General features: G+C 37.1%; 3 protein-coding genes across 3 annotated transcripts; 1 reads left to right on the top strand and 2 right to left on the bottom strand.

Annotated features, from left to right (window-relative positions):
* The first annotated feature begins 1,292 nt into the window (after positions 1–1,292).
* Positions 1,293–2,319, top strand: LOC116007465. The gene is made up of 2 exons (XM_031248141.1): positions 1,293–1,622; positions 2,020–2,319. The coding sequence occupies exons 1-2, from the start codon at positions 1,358–1,360 to the stop codon at positions 2,076–2,078; spliced, it is 324 nt and encodes a 107-aa protein (XP_031104001.1). The 5' UTR covers positions 1,293–1,357; the 3' UTR covers positions 2,079–2,319.
* Positions 2,320–3,496: 1,177 nt separating this feature from the next.
* Positions 3,497–6,078, bottom strand: LOC116006238 (molybdate transporter 1). The gene is made up of 2 exons (XM_031246537.1): positions 5,571–6,078; positions 3,497–4,897 (listed from the first exon to the last, which is right to left on the bottom strand). The coding sequence occupies exons 1-2, from the start codon at positions 6,031–6,033 to the stop codon at positions 3,975–3,977; spliced, it is 1,386 nt and encodes a 461-aa protein (XP_031102397.1). The 5' UTR covers positions 6,034–6,078; the 3' UTR covers positions 3,497–3,974.
* Positions 6,079–9,657: 3,579 nt separating this feature from the next.
* On the bottom strand, positions 9,658–12,520 carry LOC116005559 (FCS-Like Zinc finger 11-like). Its single transcript, XM_031245782.1, has 3 exons — positions 12,401–12,520; positions 10,314–11,415; positions 9,658–10,213 (listed from the first exon to the last, which is right to left on the bottom strand). The coding sequence occupies exons 2-3, from the start codon at positions 11,357–11,359 to the stop codon at positions 10,063–10,065; spliced, it is 1,197 nt and encodes a 398-aa protein (XP_031101642.1). The 5' UTR covers positions 11,360–11,415; positions 12,401–12,520; the 3' UTR covers positions 9,658–10,062.
* Positions 12,521–15,433: the final 2,913 nt, after the last annotated feature.

Here is a 15,433-nt window from a genome sequence, read left to right as displayed (position 1 = left end):
AAATCTTAACAATTAATTGACCAAAATTATGTTTCTTTTTTAAGGAAGGCAGCCGCCTAGGGTTTCTCTAAATCTCTCTTCTCTAATTTCTCTTGTTATCAACGTGGCCGCCGCCTCCGTGAAGCAAGCGGATCGAATGCGGCGTCCCATCATCTTCCCCTGCTGTCATCTCCATCGCAGATAGCGTCCGTCCTTCATTGTCTTCTCTGTTTTCACCGTTTTCCTCCATCTCCATTGCTATCGGTCGTTTCTCTCTTATTTTCGCATTGTTGTTTTCATTTGCTTTGATTTACTGTTTTAATTTTGTTTGCAATTTATGTGTTTTCCTCTCGTTGTTTTGACGAGTTTCTTCCTCTCGTTTACTTTGGCGAGTTCTTTTTCATAAAGCGTGAAACGATAAAATTAGTCATGACGTATGTGAATATCATCCTGGATGACAAACATGACAATAAAAAAGAGATTCCTCTGATGCAGTTCAACCTGTTGGAGATATTGTCAATGGATACAAGAATGGAAATAGATACTCAGGTGGTGTGCAAGATTATTCAACCAGTGTCCGTCTTGGGTACGTTTGACCAAATCATTAAAGAAGCTTTAAGTTCATCTAAAGAATTCAGCTTCAATTTTGTAAAACAGTCTGCGAATCAAGTTTTCTGTAGCATTGCTAGGGAAGTTGTTTCTATGTCTAACTGTAAGGAATGTTTGACCATTCCATTGATCTTTATTGTAAACGTTTCAGCCTATGATTAATGAATTAGCTTCTTTATTTTCAAAAAAAAAAATTATGTTTCTTTTTTCTTAATATAACAAATATAATCATACCAATTCTTATTTAATTAAAATTAACTTAGAGGTGCATTATTGTTATTGGTTATTGTAACTATAATTGAAACTCTATGTTGTTAGGCAATCATTTATACACCAATTATAATTGAATTATATTCCTCATCATTTCAACCATCCCTAGCTAGTTCAAAATAATTTTTTGGGTGACGAAGAAAAACTCCCGATCATTATTTGGAGGCCGTATGCATGGGATAAATTTCGCTTTGTGACACTAAGCCACAAAGACCACGGTTATCCATAGCTGACTGACTCAAACAAGAAGGTCAATAATATAAGACGCTCTATAGAGAGTGAAACTTAGAACTTTGTGGTTAACAAACTAACAGTCCGACCAACACACAATATTTTCACCTTTTATCAACCTGGACAAGGCACAATAAATAGCTACCATAAATTACTTACAAAGTTAGTTGGTTTCTGGGCATATACATACCCACCCTATCAATGCAAAACCAAGACTAACAAAGAAGGTAAATCGAAAACACAGAGAAATTAAAGGTGGTGGGAAATAATGGAGAAAAAGAGTGTGAAAATTTGGGTTGTGTTGGGTGTGTTGGTAGCCCTGGCTGGAGCTCAATGTGGAGAAGCAGACAGTGTTTATGGGTGCCTAGGAGGATGTTACAACCAGTGTGTTGTGTTGGCTAGGAAATCTGGAGCTTCCAGGTATCCTTGTTACATAGGATGCATCAATGGCTGTGTTCCTAGGACTGCTGCTGATTACCAGAACTATTGCCAAATTGGGTGCAATTTGCAGCTTTGCTCCCCAACTCGCTATGGTATATTATCATTTCCTCATCATCATCATCCTTTTCTTTTCTCACTTTAGAGTCAAAAACCATTCAAGTCTATAATGCTAATCAGTATCCGTGTTTTTTGTATTCGTGTTAGTAGTATTATATAGTTCATACAGAATCACATTTTGTATGCATATACAATGGTGCATATTGAATATGATAAGTTAGCGTTAGCTTGCAAACTTTAACTTTAACACCCTATCGATGGGCAATAAATTCAATCTTAGTCAAACAAGCATACACGTCTAAAAAGACCGATATAATTCTGTATAAAAATATTTTAATTTTATGTATTGTTGCCCATTTATATATACAAGCTTTAAATTAGGATAGATACAATAATGGAATTAATGGCATTTAATTTTGAACTGTTTGGCAGATGGTGCACAGTTGGAGAAGTGTGTTGGCAGATGTGGAAACATATGTAATAGGGCTTAGAGAAATATATGATTGAATTGGAAATGATATGGTTATGATGTATGTGTAGCTGTTTGAAAAACATTATTACTATTTCGATCAAATGAAATAATTCCTATGTTTACTTTACTTTAGAATAATATACAATATGAGTTATAAAAATGTATGTTGTAACTAGTGAGTCGCGTGAAAAAATTACGTGATGAAACATGTCATTTTTGGATCGTGATCCATGCAATAAATATTATCATATATAGTTAAATGCGAGTTTGATTCTAAGGGATATATATTGTTAGACGAAGACTTGGAGGTCCAACTTTGTATCCTCCATCAAACTGTATCATTATTATAATTGGTACACATATAAAGAAATAAAATTAAGCTACTTATCAATTTTGGCATTTGATAGTAAGTTCATGACAATAGATATTAAAGCAGGTCACAATTTGTTTTGAGTTGGTAGGCTTGAATTATTTCTATCATTGTTTCATTGACAGTAGAAATAAGTGGAATTCCAAGACTAATTAGTGACTAATACTTGATCAGGAATGAATTATTTGTAATGCAATATTTCAAATCATTTTATTCTATAGAATCATTTTGACATCTCCTACATTATATTCCTACGTACACTTGTTTAGGAGGGAATAAGATTCCCCATGTTCCTCACCTCCTTCCTACTTATAGGTTGAAAGTGTTACATACTTTTCCAAAGGATAACAAGCTAGAACAGACCTGTATCAAGTTAATTTATCTCGGAATCAATTAACTCATGCTATCAAGACTAAATTTTTATTTGACTTTTGGTAGGACTGTAGGAGCTGTCTATTATTATTATTTTTTTTTTATTCGAGTCGTCATAGTTTAATTTACCTTTTTATGACTCTTTAGCTGATTAGAAGCGAGTTTCATTCAAAGTATATATAATATAGAAAAATGTGTCAAATAAGCCACTGAACTTGTCGTTTTTGTGCAATTGGGCCATTGAACTTAAAAAGTGTGCAATTCAACCATCTAACAAATAAAATTTGTGCAATTGGACCATTTTTACAAAAATTTTTAATTCAATTTGAGTTAAAAACATTTCAATATTGACTCCCAACTAGTATGGTAGAAGAAAATGCCACTCTTAATACATATATGTTAGTAATATAATTGGATTTTACCATAAAATTTTTGTAAAAATGGTCCAATTGCACAAATTTTGCTTGTTTGATGGTTGAGCTGCACGCTTTTTAAGTTCAATGGCTCAATTGCACAAAAGCGATAAGTTCAGTGGCCTATTTGACACTTTTTCCTATAATATATCATATAGGTTCTTTGTACTTCATTTGGTTGAGAAAGTAGTTATGAACCGATACTACATTATAACAGAGTCAATAGTATTAAAAAAAAACACTTGGATAATATACTGCACGTAATAATGTGTTTGCCTCATATTGAAGTCACTGAACACAATTTTTATTATCTAGTCACTGGTAACTGATAAGGGAGACACCAAGCATTCAACAACATTTAACATGTATACACAATCTTCAAGATTTATAAAAGTTTCCACCAAATTTATGCACTTCATAACTATCCATTAATACCCAACTAACACAAGCACACTCCTATGGATAATCTCAAGAATACATAAAGAAGCTCCACAACAAGCTTAACTTACTAGTTCAGTAGACAGTATTTAAGAGGAGGAAAATATATAAACAAGATCGATGATCTGTATCAAACATGTAACAACACCATTCAACTTTGTCACTTATCAATTAGGCCGATCAACTAACCTTGATTAACATCTACACAAGATTAGAACTAACCCTCGTGTTGCACTCGACTCAACGAGTTGAGGTAAATCGTTGTTCAATGTAAAGATGGATAATCTGTAACGATCAACATCGTACCGTTCGACTTTGCCACTTATGGTATGGGTATGGAACAACTAACCTTACGTTGATTAATACCTGTGAGTTTTCGAAATTTCAACAACAAATGTGCGACAATCCCGCACAAGAACCCTAGTGCAGCGCTGGACCCAACAAGCGAAACCGCGGTACAAACCAACAAAACAAACGACTCCTCCTTGGAACTCATGTCCCTAGCACACATCCCCAACTCAATCCCAGCAAACAACAGCAAAACCCCCAAAACCCCAACCGGAAACTGCACCAAAATCTTCACTATTGAGCTCCCCAAAACCACCCCCAAAACCACCTTCACCACGCCCAGCGCCGCCACGCAGCCGCCGCTCCTCCCGCCGAACTTATACTGCCCGGCCAGCCCTCCGGCGCCGTGGCAGCACGGCATGCCACCAAACCAACACCCCACCAAATTCATCAGCCCCACCGTCACCGACACTGACGTCGCCGACACCTCCTTCTCCGGGAACAAATCCGTGGAGAGCTTGCAAACGGCGACGACAGAGTTCAAGATGGATAACGGCAACTGAGGAATTGTCCCCTTCACAAACCCTTCCTTCCATGAATGCTTAGAAATCTTCACCACTTTAATTGAAGACGGCCCAAATTTGAACCTTTTTACCGCGCTGGGGTCTCTTATGATCGCCAGAATAAGACCGAGCAAGAAGATTAGGACAGCTGAGGGGAGTAAAGCTATGATTTTTGTCACATTTTTCTTAGTTCTTGGACTCTCTTCTTCTTCTTCTTCTTGTTCGTTTTCTTGATCCTCGCCGGAACCATTCACCAGTATGATAAAACCAGCACAGATTATGGCTAACAACAAACCGTCTAACCCTAGCCACGGCCGGTCGCCGGTGGATTTTGACTTGGAAAAATTTTGTTCGTTTCTTACGTACTTCACCGCCGTCATGGCAAATGACAAACCTGTTATACATAAACTTAATGAAACTTAAATCACCACAAGCCATATATTACAACCTTAATTATGTGGTGCAAGTTATATGCATATTAAATAATTAAAGCCTGATGAAATAGTGGATAAATATTATATAGTACTTATATTGCTCAGAATAATAATATCAATACACCATCTCAAATATGAGATAAAACTGCTAACTTCGTTTAGTGGCTTACTGTTCAAGCTAGAGGCAATACAACTAAGGACGCATCAACTATGGTTGGATATTAATTAAGCTCCCACTTTTGCTACTATCATTCTATAGGCTTACTGTTTGAGAGGCAATACAACTAACAACACATCAACTATGGTTGGATATTAATACAATTTCGACTTTTGCTACTATAAGGTTTCTTGTAATTAAGCTCATTTTGTAGGCTTACTGTTCGAGAGGCAATACAATTAAGAACACATCAACTATGATCGGATATCCATATAGAGCTTTTGCTTCCGCTACTATAAAGTCAAGTTTCTTATATTTAAACTCATTTTGTAAGCTTACTGTTCGAGAGCGAATACAACTAAGAGGACATCAATACAGTTTCTGCTTTCGCTGCTATAAAGTGAAGTTTCTTGTATTTATGTTTATTCAATTAATCCTAACGGTGGAATTGAAGCTTTAAACTAGAGGGGACAAACCTTGTGCTAGCTGAATCCCTCGGACCACAGATAATGGGATGAGCTTGTACACGAGCTGCATCAGCCCAGTCACTCCGAGGAGGAAGAGGATCCCGCCGGTACAAATCCCGGCGGCCATCACCTCCGGGATGTCGAAACTCGGGCTGGAGATGGCAGCCGCGGCGATGGACTTCATGGGCTGAACGGGCATGGGGACACCGTAGACAGCCCCCGTGACAAAATTATAGACGCCCGTGAAAATCAACGTCGTACCAAGGTCTAGGTTCTTGGCCAGTGTCAAGGCCAACACTATCGGAATATAAGTTCCCAAATCCCCCATTGCGCCGTTCAGCTCCGCCCATTTCGACCGGAACACGAGATTCCCGCTCACCCGTCGCACCAGCGCGGCGGCGGTGGGGCGTCGAACGCCGCCGCCGGGTTCGAGCGGTGAACGGGCGGTTAGTTGCGGCGGAGTGGACTGCATAGTGAGAGAATTTGAAAGGAATGTGAGAAGAGGGAATAATAATTAAATTAAAGAAAATGGTTAGGAGATGAAATGTCTTTTTGAGAGATGAGAGGCCATTGTTAGCTGAGAATTGTGCGCCGTTTAATGTGAACAAGGGCATATTCCAGGTGCTAATCTTCAATTGGCAATTATATATGATGGTCAAGGCTTATAGTCAACAGGTTCATTTGCAAAGTGGGGTACAATATTCTTAGTTTTGTAACTTCACTTGTGCTTTCAAGTTGCATCAAACAAGCAAAGAGTGAAGTAGACTTATTGAGACCTATATATATATATATATATATATATGATTATATATGATTATAAACTAAAGTTGACAATTGATTGATAGTGTTTGGTAAATAGTTAATATATATATATATATATGTTAATTTAGCAGTTTGACAATATCATACTTCGTTTAACTCAAACGCGTAAAATAAATAAGATAATTTTTCTTAATTCTCATTTTCAAATCCTTATTGCAGGTTCAAAAATGATAATTAAGAAAAATTATCTTGTCTATTTAGTATACTTGAGTTAAAAGAACGTTGACATTAAGAGATTGGGCTAAACGCATCAATAATTAAGGGAAAGAATAGGCTATATCACTATAACTTAAGGAGAAAAAGTGTCAATTTTCCAACCATTATTATTTGCTTTGAGGTTGTAACTGAGGGAAGCAAATCTAGCACAATAGATTATTAAATGTTCACAACCATTTAATGCATATTATCATATTCATAGTATTTATGTCCATTTCTCCCCACCAACTGTTATTTGGCGCAAATTATTTTGTGAACCCGGGTCTACCTTGCAAGATGAAATCATACACAATTTACATACTAAATGTTCACAATTTATCTTTTAAAAATTTACAATTTGTATACTGTAACAAATGATCATTTGGCCCACGTACTCGGCTTGTTAAATTTCTCCCTTTTTGGTCTTGTTATAATGGCCTAGGCTTAATAAGGTCAATTGTTTCATTTTCAAACTGGGGGTCGAATATTCTTTAGTTTTGTTACTTCACTTGTGCTTTCAAGTTGCATCAAACAAGCAAAGATTGGAGTAGACTTGAGATTGTGAGTTGTGACCTCTTTTTTTAATTGAAAGATGGTTTCACTTAACAACCTTTCAAGATGGGTTTCATTTTAGTTAAAAATTAAAATAATACCCTATAATACAATTATACAATTATTAAAACTTCTATGGTGTCGATCAATACAATCATGTAGTGTATTGAGTATTACTGATAATCATTTTTAATGGCACATAATTGGTAAATCCTATCACTAGTGAACCATAACAATTATGTTCATATAGTGATGCTTGCCCGGCCATGGTCCAACATGCACATATTAGAACCTGATTCACGATATAACGATTGACTATAATAATTATGTTCATAGAGTTATGCTTGCCTTGCCCGTAAGGGCAGTCTGAGTGGCAGGACCAAGACGCTCGCGGCCATGAGGTCCTGAGTTCGAAAATGTCTGTCACCCGTGTCACCCGGGTTTGAGCCGGTCAGCTATGAGCAACCTAGTACTCACATACTCGGAAGAGGAGTGGGTTTGCCTCGATAAACCCAAGAGTTATGATTGCCTAGCCCATTAACTTAAGGCACATTTACAGCATACAAAATGCACATATTTTTCTGTATGAGTCCAACTTATTGTAGCCCATTAGTCCCAAAGGCAGAAGTAACCACTTATATTGTGGACCAGAATTCATAGTACACTGTGGACCCTAATCCAATACACTGAATTTGATACAGAATTCATATTCATAATACACACACAAATATAATATAATAACCATGAATTCTATGCATTATGAACATAAATTATGTGCATTATGAACATATTGTGTTTGTGTATGTATATTATGAACATAAATTCTGTACTTTGGCCCTGTTTGGTAAATGGTTGTTAGCTGATTGGGTTGGCTGTTTGAGTTAGAATGTATAATTTGTTGATAACATTAGCTGATTGTAGAAAGTTGTTTGATAAATTAGTTATTAGTTGCTAGCTATTTGGTATAATTTCTTTTCTCAAAAAGCTAATTGAAAAGGCTGCTTTGAGTAGCCTGTTGAATTTTAGCATTTTGGAGTTACAACAAGCTTATTAACCAACTTATATTGATTTTTTAACCAAGTCAAACAACTAATAATGGTCAAATAAGCCAAAATTGGCTGATAGACTGATTATTTACCAAACAGTGCCTTTATGAAGTCAAATTCTGTATATATGCTAATTATATCGTGTTTATGTGTATGTGTATTATAAACATAAATTCTGTACATTATGAATATGAATTCTTTACATTATAAAGTCAACTTCTGTGTATTGAATCAGAGTCCACGATATAAATTACCATTGAATAGTGAACACGGCAAATTATTATATTGTGTATCGTTAAAAAAATGTTGATTTGTAATATACTAAAGATTTATTATTTAATAGTATACCAAATAATGAACATTCAATACCCAAAATAATGTATTTTCAAAAATTAAATATTTAATGTATTAAAAATATAGTTTTAGTAATTGATGGAGTTGGTAAAAATGATTTACTTCACTCAAAATGAGTTAAGTTGTGGGTCGAAAGTCGAGACCACAACTTAGACACATTGATTTTCATGATCACAATCATGTTGTATAAAATGGATAGCAAGCAAGGAAATGGAGAAGCAAACCAAAAGTTAACCAACAGTTTTCCCAGATAAGAAGCATAATAGTTCTGTGTCTTCTGGAGGACCTCCATGATAATAGCAGCCACATGCCATGAACACACAAAGTACACAAAAAGGCAATTTTAAAGAAAAGCTATAATACATCACCTTCAGTGTGGAGCGTGGTGTGCCCATGTTCGACAGAGACAAGTCAAACAATGTACATTGTACTCCAACAATTCACCAATGTCAATACAGAATGATCAGTTAAAAAAATTCATCAATGCCATCCTAATCACAGTTCATAAACAAGGTATCCTGAAGGTCAGTACAGAATGATCCGTTAAAGAAAGCGCGTAAAAATCATCACACCCATCCTAATCACAGTTATCCCGAAGGTCAATACAGAATGATCAGTTAAAGAAAGCGCGTAAAAATCATCACCCATCCTAATCACAGTTCATAAACCAGGTATCCTGAAGGTCAATGCAGAATGATCAGTTAAAGAAAGCGTGTAAAAATCATCACACCCATCCTAATCACAGTTCATAAACCAGGTATCCCGAAGTTCAATACAGAATGATCAGTTAAAGAAAGCGCGTAAAATTCATCACAGCCATCCCAATCACAGTTCATAAACAAGGTATCCCCAAGGTCAATACAGAATGATCAGTTAAAGAAAGCGCACTGCAGAACAGAACCTCATGACGCAAGTTTGAAACAGAAGTAAGCACTGAAGAAGCATATATATGACGCGAGTTTGAAACAGACAGGCAAATGAATCTAATGGCATATGCAATGTGATTATTCATAAAGTGAATGCAAGAGGTTGATGATGTATAGGATGGAGTGTTATCAGTTGAAACTCATAGTATAGCAGAGCTAATGATGTTGTTGTTCTTTAAGGTTGCTGGATTGAAGAGAATATGCAGAGAAGTTCACTTCAGATTTCAAAAGGGCAAAAGCTGAGGTATACATAAAATCATTAATATTCATTTAGAAAAGTTGGGTGAGGCTTATCAACTTCTGCCACTACAGAAGAACAAAAACGAAAATTTGGGGAGCCAAAAGGGTGTACTATAGCCCTTCTCCTCAGAGATTTCCAAAGGAAACTCTACTATAACATATCAAAGTTAGAATTATGCAAAATCACGGTTTAACCGTTTCACACCAAGACCATGAGAAATGAAATTCAGGAGCAGTGCACACTACAATCATCCATGGCTGCAGAAAGATCCACATAAAACAGCTCTTAGGAAACAGATGATAAATCGTGTCTACCCTGTGTGACAATCTCATCAATCATGGCCCTAGTGACTACAACGCAGTGTCCTATGTAGCAATGAACAAACTGCTCTCAAAAGATTCCTCGGGGCTGTTTGGCTTTTCAAAATCATCACCACCTTTATTGGTTTTCTCCTTTTGCTCATCAATCAAAATCTCCTCAGAGCGGCAAGAAGAACTACAAAATGCTTTCTCACCCCTGTATAACATAAAAACACATCAATTCTAAGAGTCACAATTGAACTGTAAAATTATGCATAAATATATATAGATCACTAGAACAGCACATTGTAGCAAACCTGTATATAAATATGTCCTTGCCATCCAATTTCTTCTTGCATGTATAGCAGAAGATCAAGAAATCACTTGAGGGATATGAAAGGTGTTCTTCACAGCAGTCAGGCCCCTTTGACAACCCTTTCTCCTCTTCACCATTCTTTGAAAAATTGGTGAATTCATTGTTGTGACATTCTAAAATGCAGTCACAAAAAATATGGGTCACCTTAGGATTGGGGCCATGGGTTCTCACACAGGTATAATCCTCAGAAAGCTCTATCTCACTTGTTGAAATAGAACCAGAGGGCGCTGGCATCGAGCTCAGCTTTGCACCTGATGAGTTGCCCAACTTTGACAGTTCTCTGCCATTTTGAGAAATTGCCGAGTTTATTCCATGTTCAGTACCAAAACTCCCAGAGTGCAAGTTAGATTTACGGCTTGCAAAACCAGCAAAATGTGACCCAGACCTTCCTGAATCTAGCGAGCAAGAGCGCATATTTTGAGACGAAATACCCTCCTCCAATGGGGCATCTCCAATTCCAAACAAAACATAAGAACTGTCATTATGGAGATTGAATGGTTTAGGCTCAGTACAAGGGAAAATTGGGATGTTTTTAGGCAATGACTTAGCTGCATCAAAAGAGTCAGAATGGTTTAGAAAATTTGGTGTCTTGCAACTCATTTGTGGTCCAAAGATAATATTTTTACTCTTAGAGGGTATGGGAAGATTCCCAGGCCGCTTAGTTTTGTCATCGAGAGCATCAATAATGCTCAGGCCTACTTTACTACCACCCCAGCTCTTCTGATGTCCCTCAGATGATCTTTGAGACCTAAGGGTATTAAGAGTTGAGAAGACCCGAAATTCAAGTGGAGAAGTGGGACTTCTAACTGAATCAGATTCTGATTGCTTAGGATTGAGCCCAACAAACAGAGCAGGGACATTGAAGAAGGAACTGACTTTGTGTTTCTGAGCAAAAACACCAGAGTTTAAATGGGACTCTGATGATGAATCAGGCATCAAGTGACCCATCTGTTGATCTTTCTGTGATCTGGTCCTCTTCCTCAACATTGTCCTTAAACCTCAAATCGCCCTAGAAAATTTTCAATACACCAAAAGTCCAGCACCTGTATGAAGAAAACCAAAAAGTTAACTCACACTATATAAAAGCAAATTACAAAAGTATTAACACAATCTCTGAAATCATTACAACATATACAATAAGTTCTTCATCAAAGCATGCTTAGTAAGCCAAATATAAAAAACAATTCAAATTAGATAAAAGAAATAAACTGTTATTAAAAGAAAGAAGCACTTAGAATAATCAATCCATGAGCTGCATACTGTACATTTCAAAAAGAAATTAACAAACCCAGAATGGAAATCCATCCACAGATCAAAGGAGGATTAGCTCTAATCCAGTAATCCTTGCATGTGTGTAAGGCCAAAAAAATTAGGGATAAAAAAAAAAAAGCCCTTTGGTGCCATATCCAAGACCTAGATAAATAATAGGATGAAGAAAACTTTGAAGAAGAAAGAAAAGGAAAGTTTTCCAGTCAGAAATAAGAATAATCAGTCAAAGCCATGGTACTGAAAGTCAACAAGTAGGAGACCTCAAGGGTAGATGACAACACATACATATATTCAAGAAAATGGAAAAATAATAGTTGTATTCAAGAAAATGGACACTCAGCAACACACCCACATTTCATAGAAAAAAAATCAAAAATCAAAATCAATATCCACCGAATCTAAATGCTCATTGATCAATCAATCATAAGCAAGAGATCCCACTCCATTTCTGTAATTAAAGGCCCAAATCACACCCAAAAGAACCCGAAAAAGCAAAGAAAGAAAATCAAAACAGATTAAGAAGTTGAAAATCAGGTCATAGAAAGATCACTATCAGAAATGAAGAACAAGAGGAAGAAAAAAAGAAAAGTAAATCAAAACTAGATTAAGCTTTACTCTTTTACTCCCCCATTAAGAAACGAAAAATCCAAGCAAGTATTTTTCGAACAACGCAAAGTATAATCCTCTTACATCTTACAGTAGGGGTAACAAATTACAAAAGAAATTTTTTTAAAAGAAGAAAAATCCTTAGAAGCTCACCTGGATTTTTCCACCTCTAGAAGCTTCAGAGGTCTGAGTGAGAAACTCAAATGCAATGCAAGGAAGAAGAACACCTGTAGAGAGAGAAGAGTGAGAGAGAGAGAGAGAGAGAGAGTTATCTCTCACAATTTATGTCTGTGATTGTATGTATGTATATATATATATGTGTGACTGTGACTTGTTCAGTACACGTTTCCCCTCCTCTCTCTCTGTCTCTCAAAATCAGAGTAGCTTCTCAAATACACTTTCTCTCTCTATTCTCTAGAAATGGACACTGTACGCATACGCCTGTAAATACATACATATACTGATATACAAAGTATATATACAAATATCGGTTTTTTTTTTTTGTGCATTTTCCTCTCCATTTGTAATTATAAATAGTTATTGGGTACAACTAAGCTACTCAAACATTTAAAAATTTGTGCATATATTTAAGTTAATAGTCATCACACACATTGCGCGATTAAACCAATGCCAATGCATAGTTTTAAATTAGTGTTTCTTAATTGGTTAAAATAATCATATTATATATATATATATATATATATATATATATAAGGGGTGGGGAGGGGTGAGCGGGGAGGGCGGAACTATCACAGTGTCCCATTGCCCCCATTGTAGGAGCATAGAGTCTCCTTAATACAATTTCTCTCCGTATATACCTTTCGATAATGACAAAATTCAATGTCATCAGCAAAGTTGCAGTAGGTGCTAGGCGCTAATCGGGCGGTAGATTAGCGCCTAGCGCCTAAGCGGTCTAGACGGCGCCTAGGCGGTACCTAGGCGGTTCTAGGCGGCGACATATAAAAACATAAAATTAATTCATGTGGGTGGGTGTATGTCATATATTATATTATATATATTATATATATATCTCTTACTTATCTTACTTATATAAATAAATAAATTTAAATATATATAAATATAATAATAAAATTAACCAGGCCGACTCGCTCGAGTTAACTCGGCTAACTCTGTCGAGTTGGGCGAGTTAACTCGGCCAAATTCGGCCTAGTCGGCCACCAACTCGGCCCAGTCGGCCGAGTTAGGCGCTAGGCGGACGCCTAGGGAGCAATTCGCCTCGGCCTAGGAGCGCCTAGCGCCTAAGCGGTTTAGGCGGGGATTTTTGCAACAGTGGTCATCAGTAGTATTAATTGATATCATAAAATACGGATGTACGATAAAAATACTCTGTATTGATACTGAAGCGGGTACAAGTAGATATACCCTATACGAAACCGATCTACGTGATAGTGGGTTAGAGGTTTCTGTTCTCTTTGACTATTCATAAGATAAAATAGCCAAAAGTCCTTCTGTCAGCAATAAATGCGCCTTTTATAGGTCGCCTCGGGAAGGGCTCCGGTCCAGATGTATGCGCCACACGTGTCGAACATGCATCGGCCCGAGCAACGACCCAATCATATGGGAGCCAGGTGCTAGTCTCGGATAAGTCAAAACTTTAGTCAGATAAGGTGTCAGAGTGGGACGGGACGCTAGTCTGACCGACCCACAAAGGCCGGGAGGATGAGTGGGGTTCCTGAGCACCCACAATAGACCAGCGGGCAGAATGTAAATCGGAAGGTCAGTATACTCAAACCGGGATTTTATCTCTATCATTAATATCGGAGCTTGCTAAGTGAATTACTTTGAGATTTATAAATTTGTAACTTTTCATAAAACCCTTTATTTGGTACATAAACTAATCATCAACTATGGACTTTCAGGTGATACATTGCCTATTATGCTGTAACGGTGGCTCCACGTGTGACATATTAAATGACGTCAGTATTGTCTAAGACATGTGCCACCAAACTTGGGCTTCTAAACTTGGACCGCTCCATTAAACTCACAAATATTTGTTGAATTAAACTTATCGAGCTAGTTTGATATCAAATATTTTATTACCATGTACATTATAAGTAGTGTTGTATATCTTGTTTCATCAAAAAAAAAAAAATAGTGGGGAAGATATCATTTTTCATACCCAAACTACTATTAGTAACAATATTTTGTTTGTACTTTGATCACATGCTTTTTAGTTAGCCACATAGGGCAATACATTGAGATTTGAGAATGTTAATCATGTTCATGTTAAATAAAACATTAACATCACATTTGGTTCATGGAATGAATTTTAAAGTAATAGGAACAATATTTCATAGGGAATTGAATATGTAAAAAATAGAATTAGAATTTTATTCCACTAGTTGGTTTGTGTAAGAAATAGACTTCATGAATTGTATTACACTGTATATATAGTGTTTGGTTAGATTAACGAATATAAATAAAAGAGTAAATTGTCATTTTGGTCCACTAACTATAGGGGTTCTGTTAATTGCAATCCACGACTTTCAAAACTGTTAATTTCATACCTTAACTATGCAATTTTTATCAATTTTGGTCACTCTAGCCAAATTGCCAGTCAAATCTCACCGAAAAATCCTAAACCCTAAAATAATGAGGGTATTTTAGTCATTTAGCACATCTTTCTTCTTCTCCGGCGAGCTTCCACTTTTCTCCACCCACCATTTCCTCCCATCCTCTCCCTCTCTCAACATGTCGTCGGGGACCAAGTCGTCGGTTTCCAATTCCCTTAATGCCTCTCTCAAGCGGGCGCAGGCGAATCAGCGTCGCGGCTGCCCCAAGCAGCAGTAACCGCCACTACTCGCTGTCAAAGTCGAGCTCAAGTAGTTGATAATATCAAATCTTGACGACCCTGGCGTGAGCAGAGTGATGAGGGAGGAGAGTTTTTCCAGCCCAGTTGTGAATGCTACAATTGAGCAAACGTTAAATTCCACCTCGAATCATGCCCATCACCATACCACTCCTGTGAATTTGGGCAATTTCAGTGGAATTGGGCCTCGGATGCTCCCAAACTCGGCCTCTATATCGTCGGCGCCGCCGCTCTCTAATCGGAATATGTATCTGAATCCCCAACTACAGCAGGTCCCCGACGGCATGTTGAGAGAGGGAGAGGATGGTAGGGAATGGTGGGTGGAGGCTGTCGTTGATCCTGTTGCTCGCCGGAGA

The sequence above is a fragment of the Ipomoea triloba genome, chromosome 15, assembly GCF_003576645.1.
Source record: "Ipomoea triloba cultivar NCNSP0323 chromosome 15, ASM357664v1".
NCBI classification, from domain to species: domain Eukaryota; kingdom Viridiplantae; phylum Streptophyta; class Magnoliopsida; order Solanales; family Convolvulaceae; genus Ipomoea; species Ipomoea triloba.
Note: the sequence above shows the minus strand (reverse complement) of the source record. Positions and strands in the feature narration are given on the sequence as shown.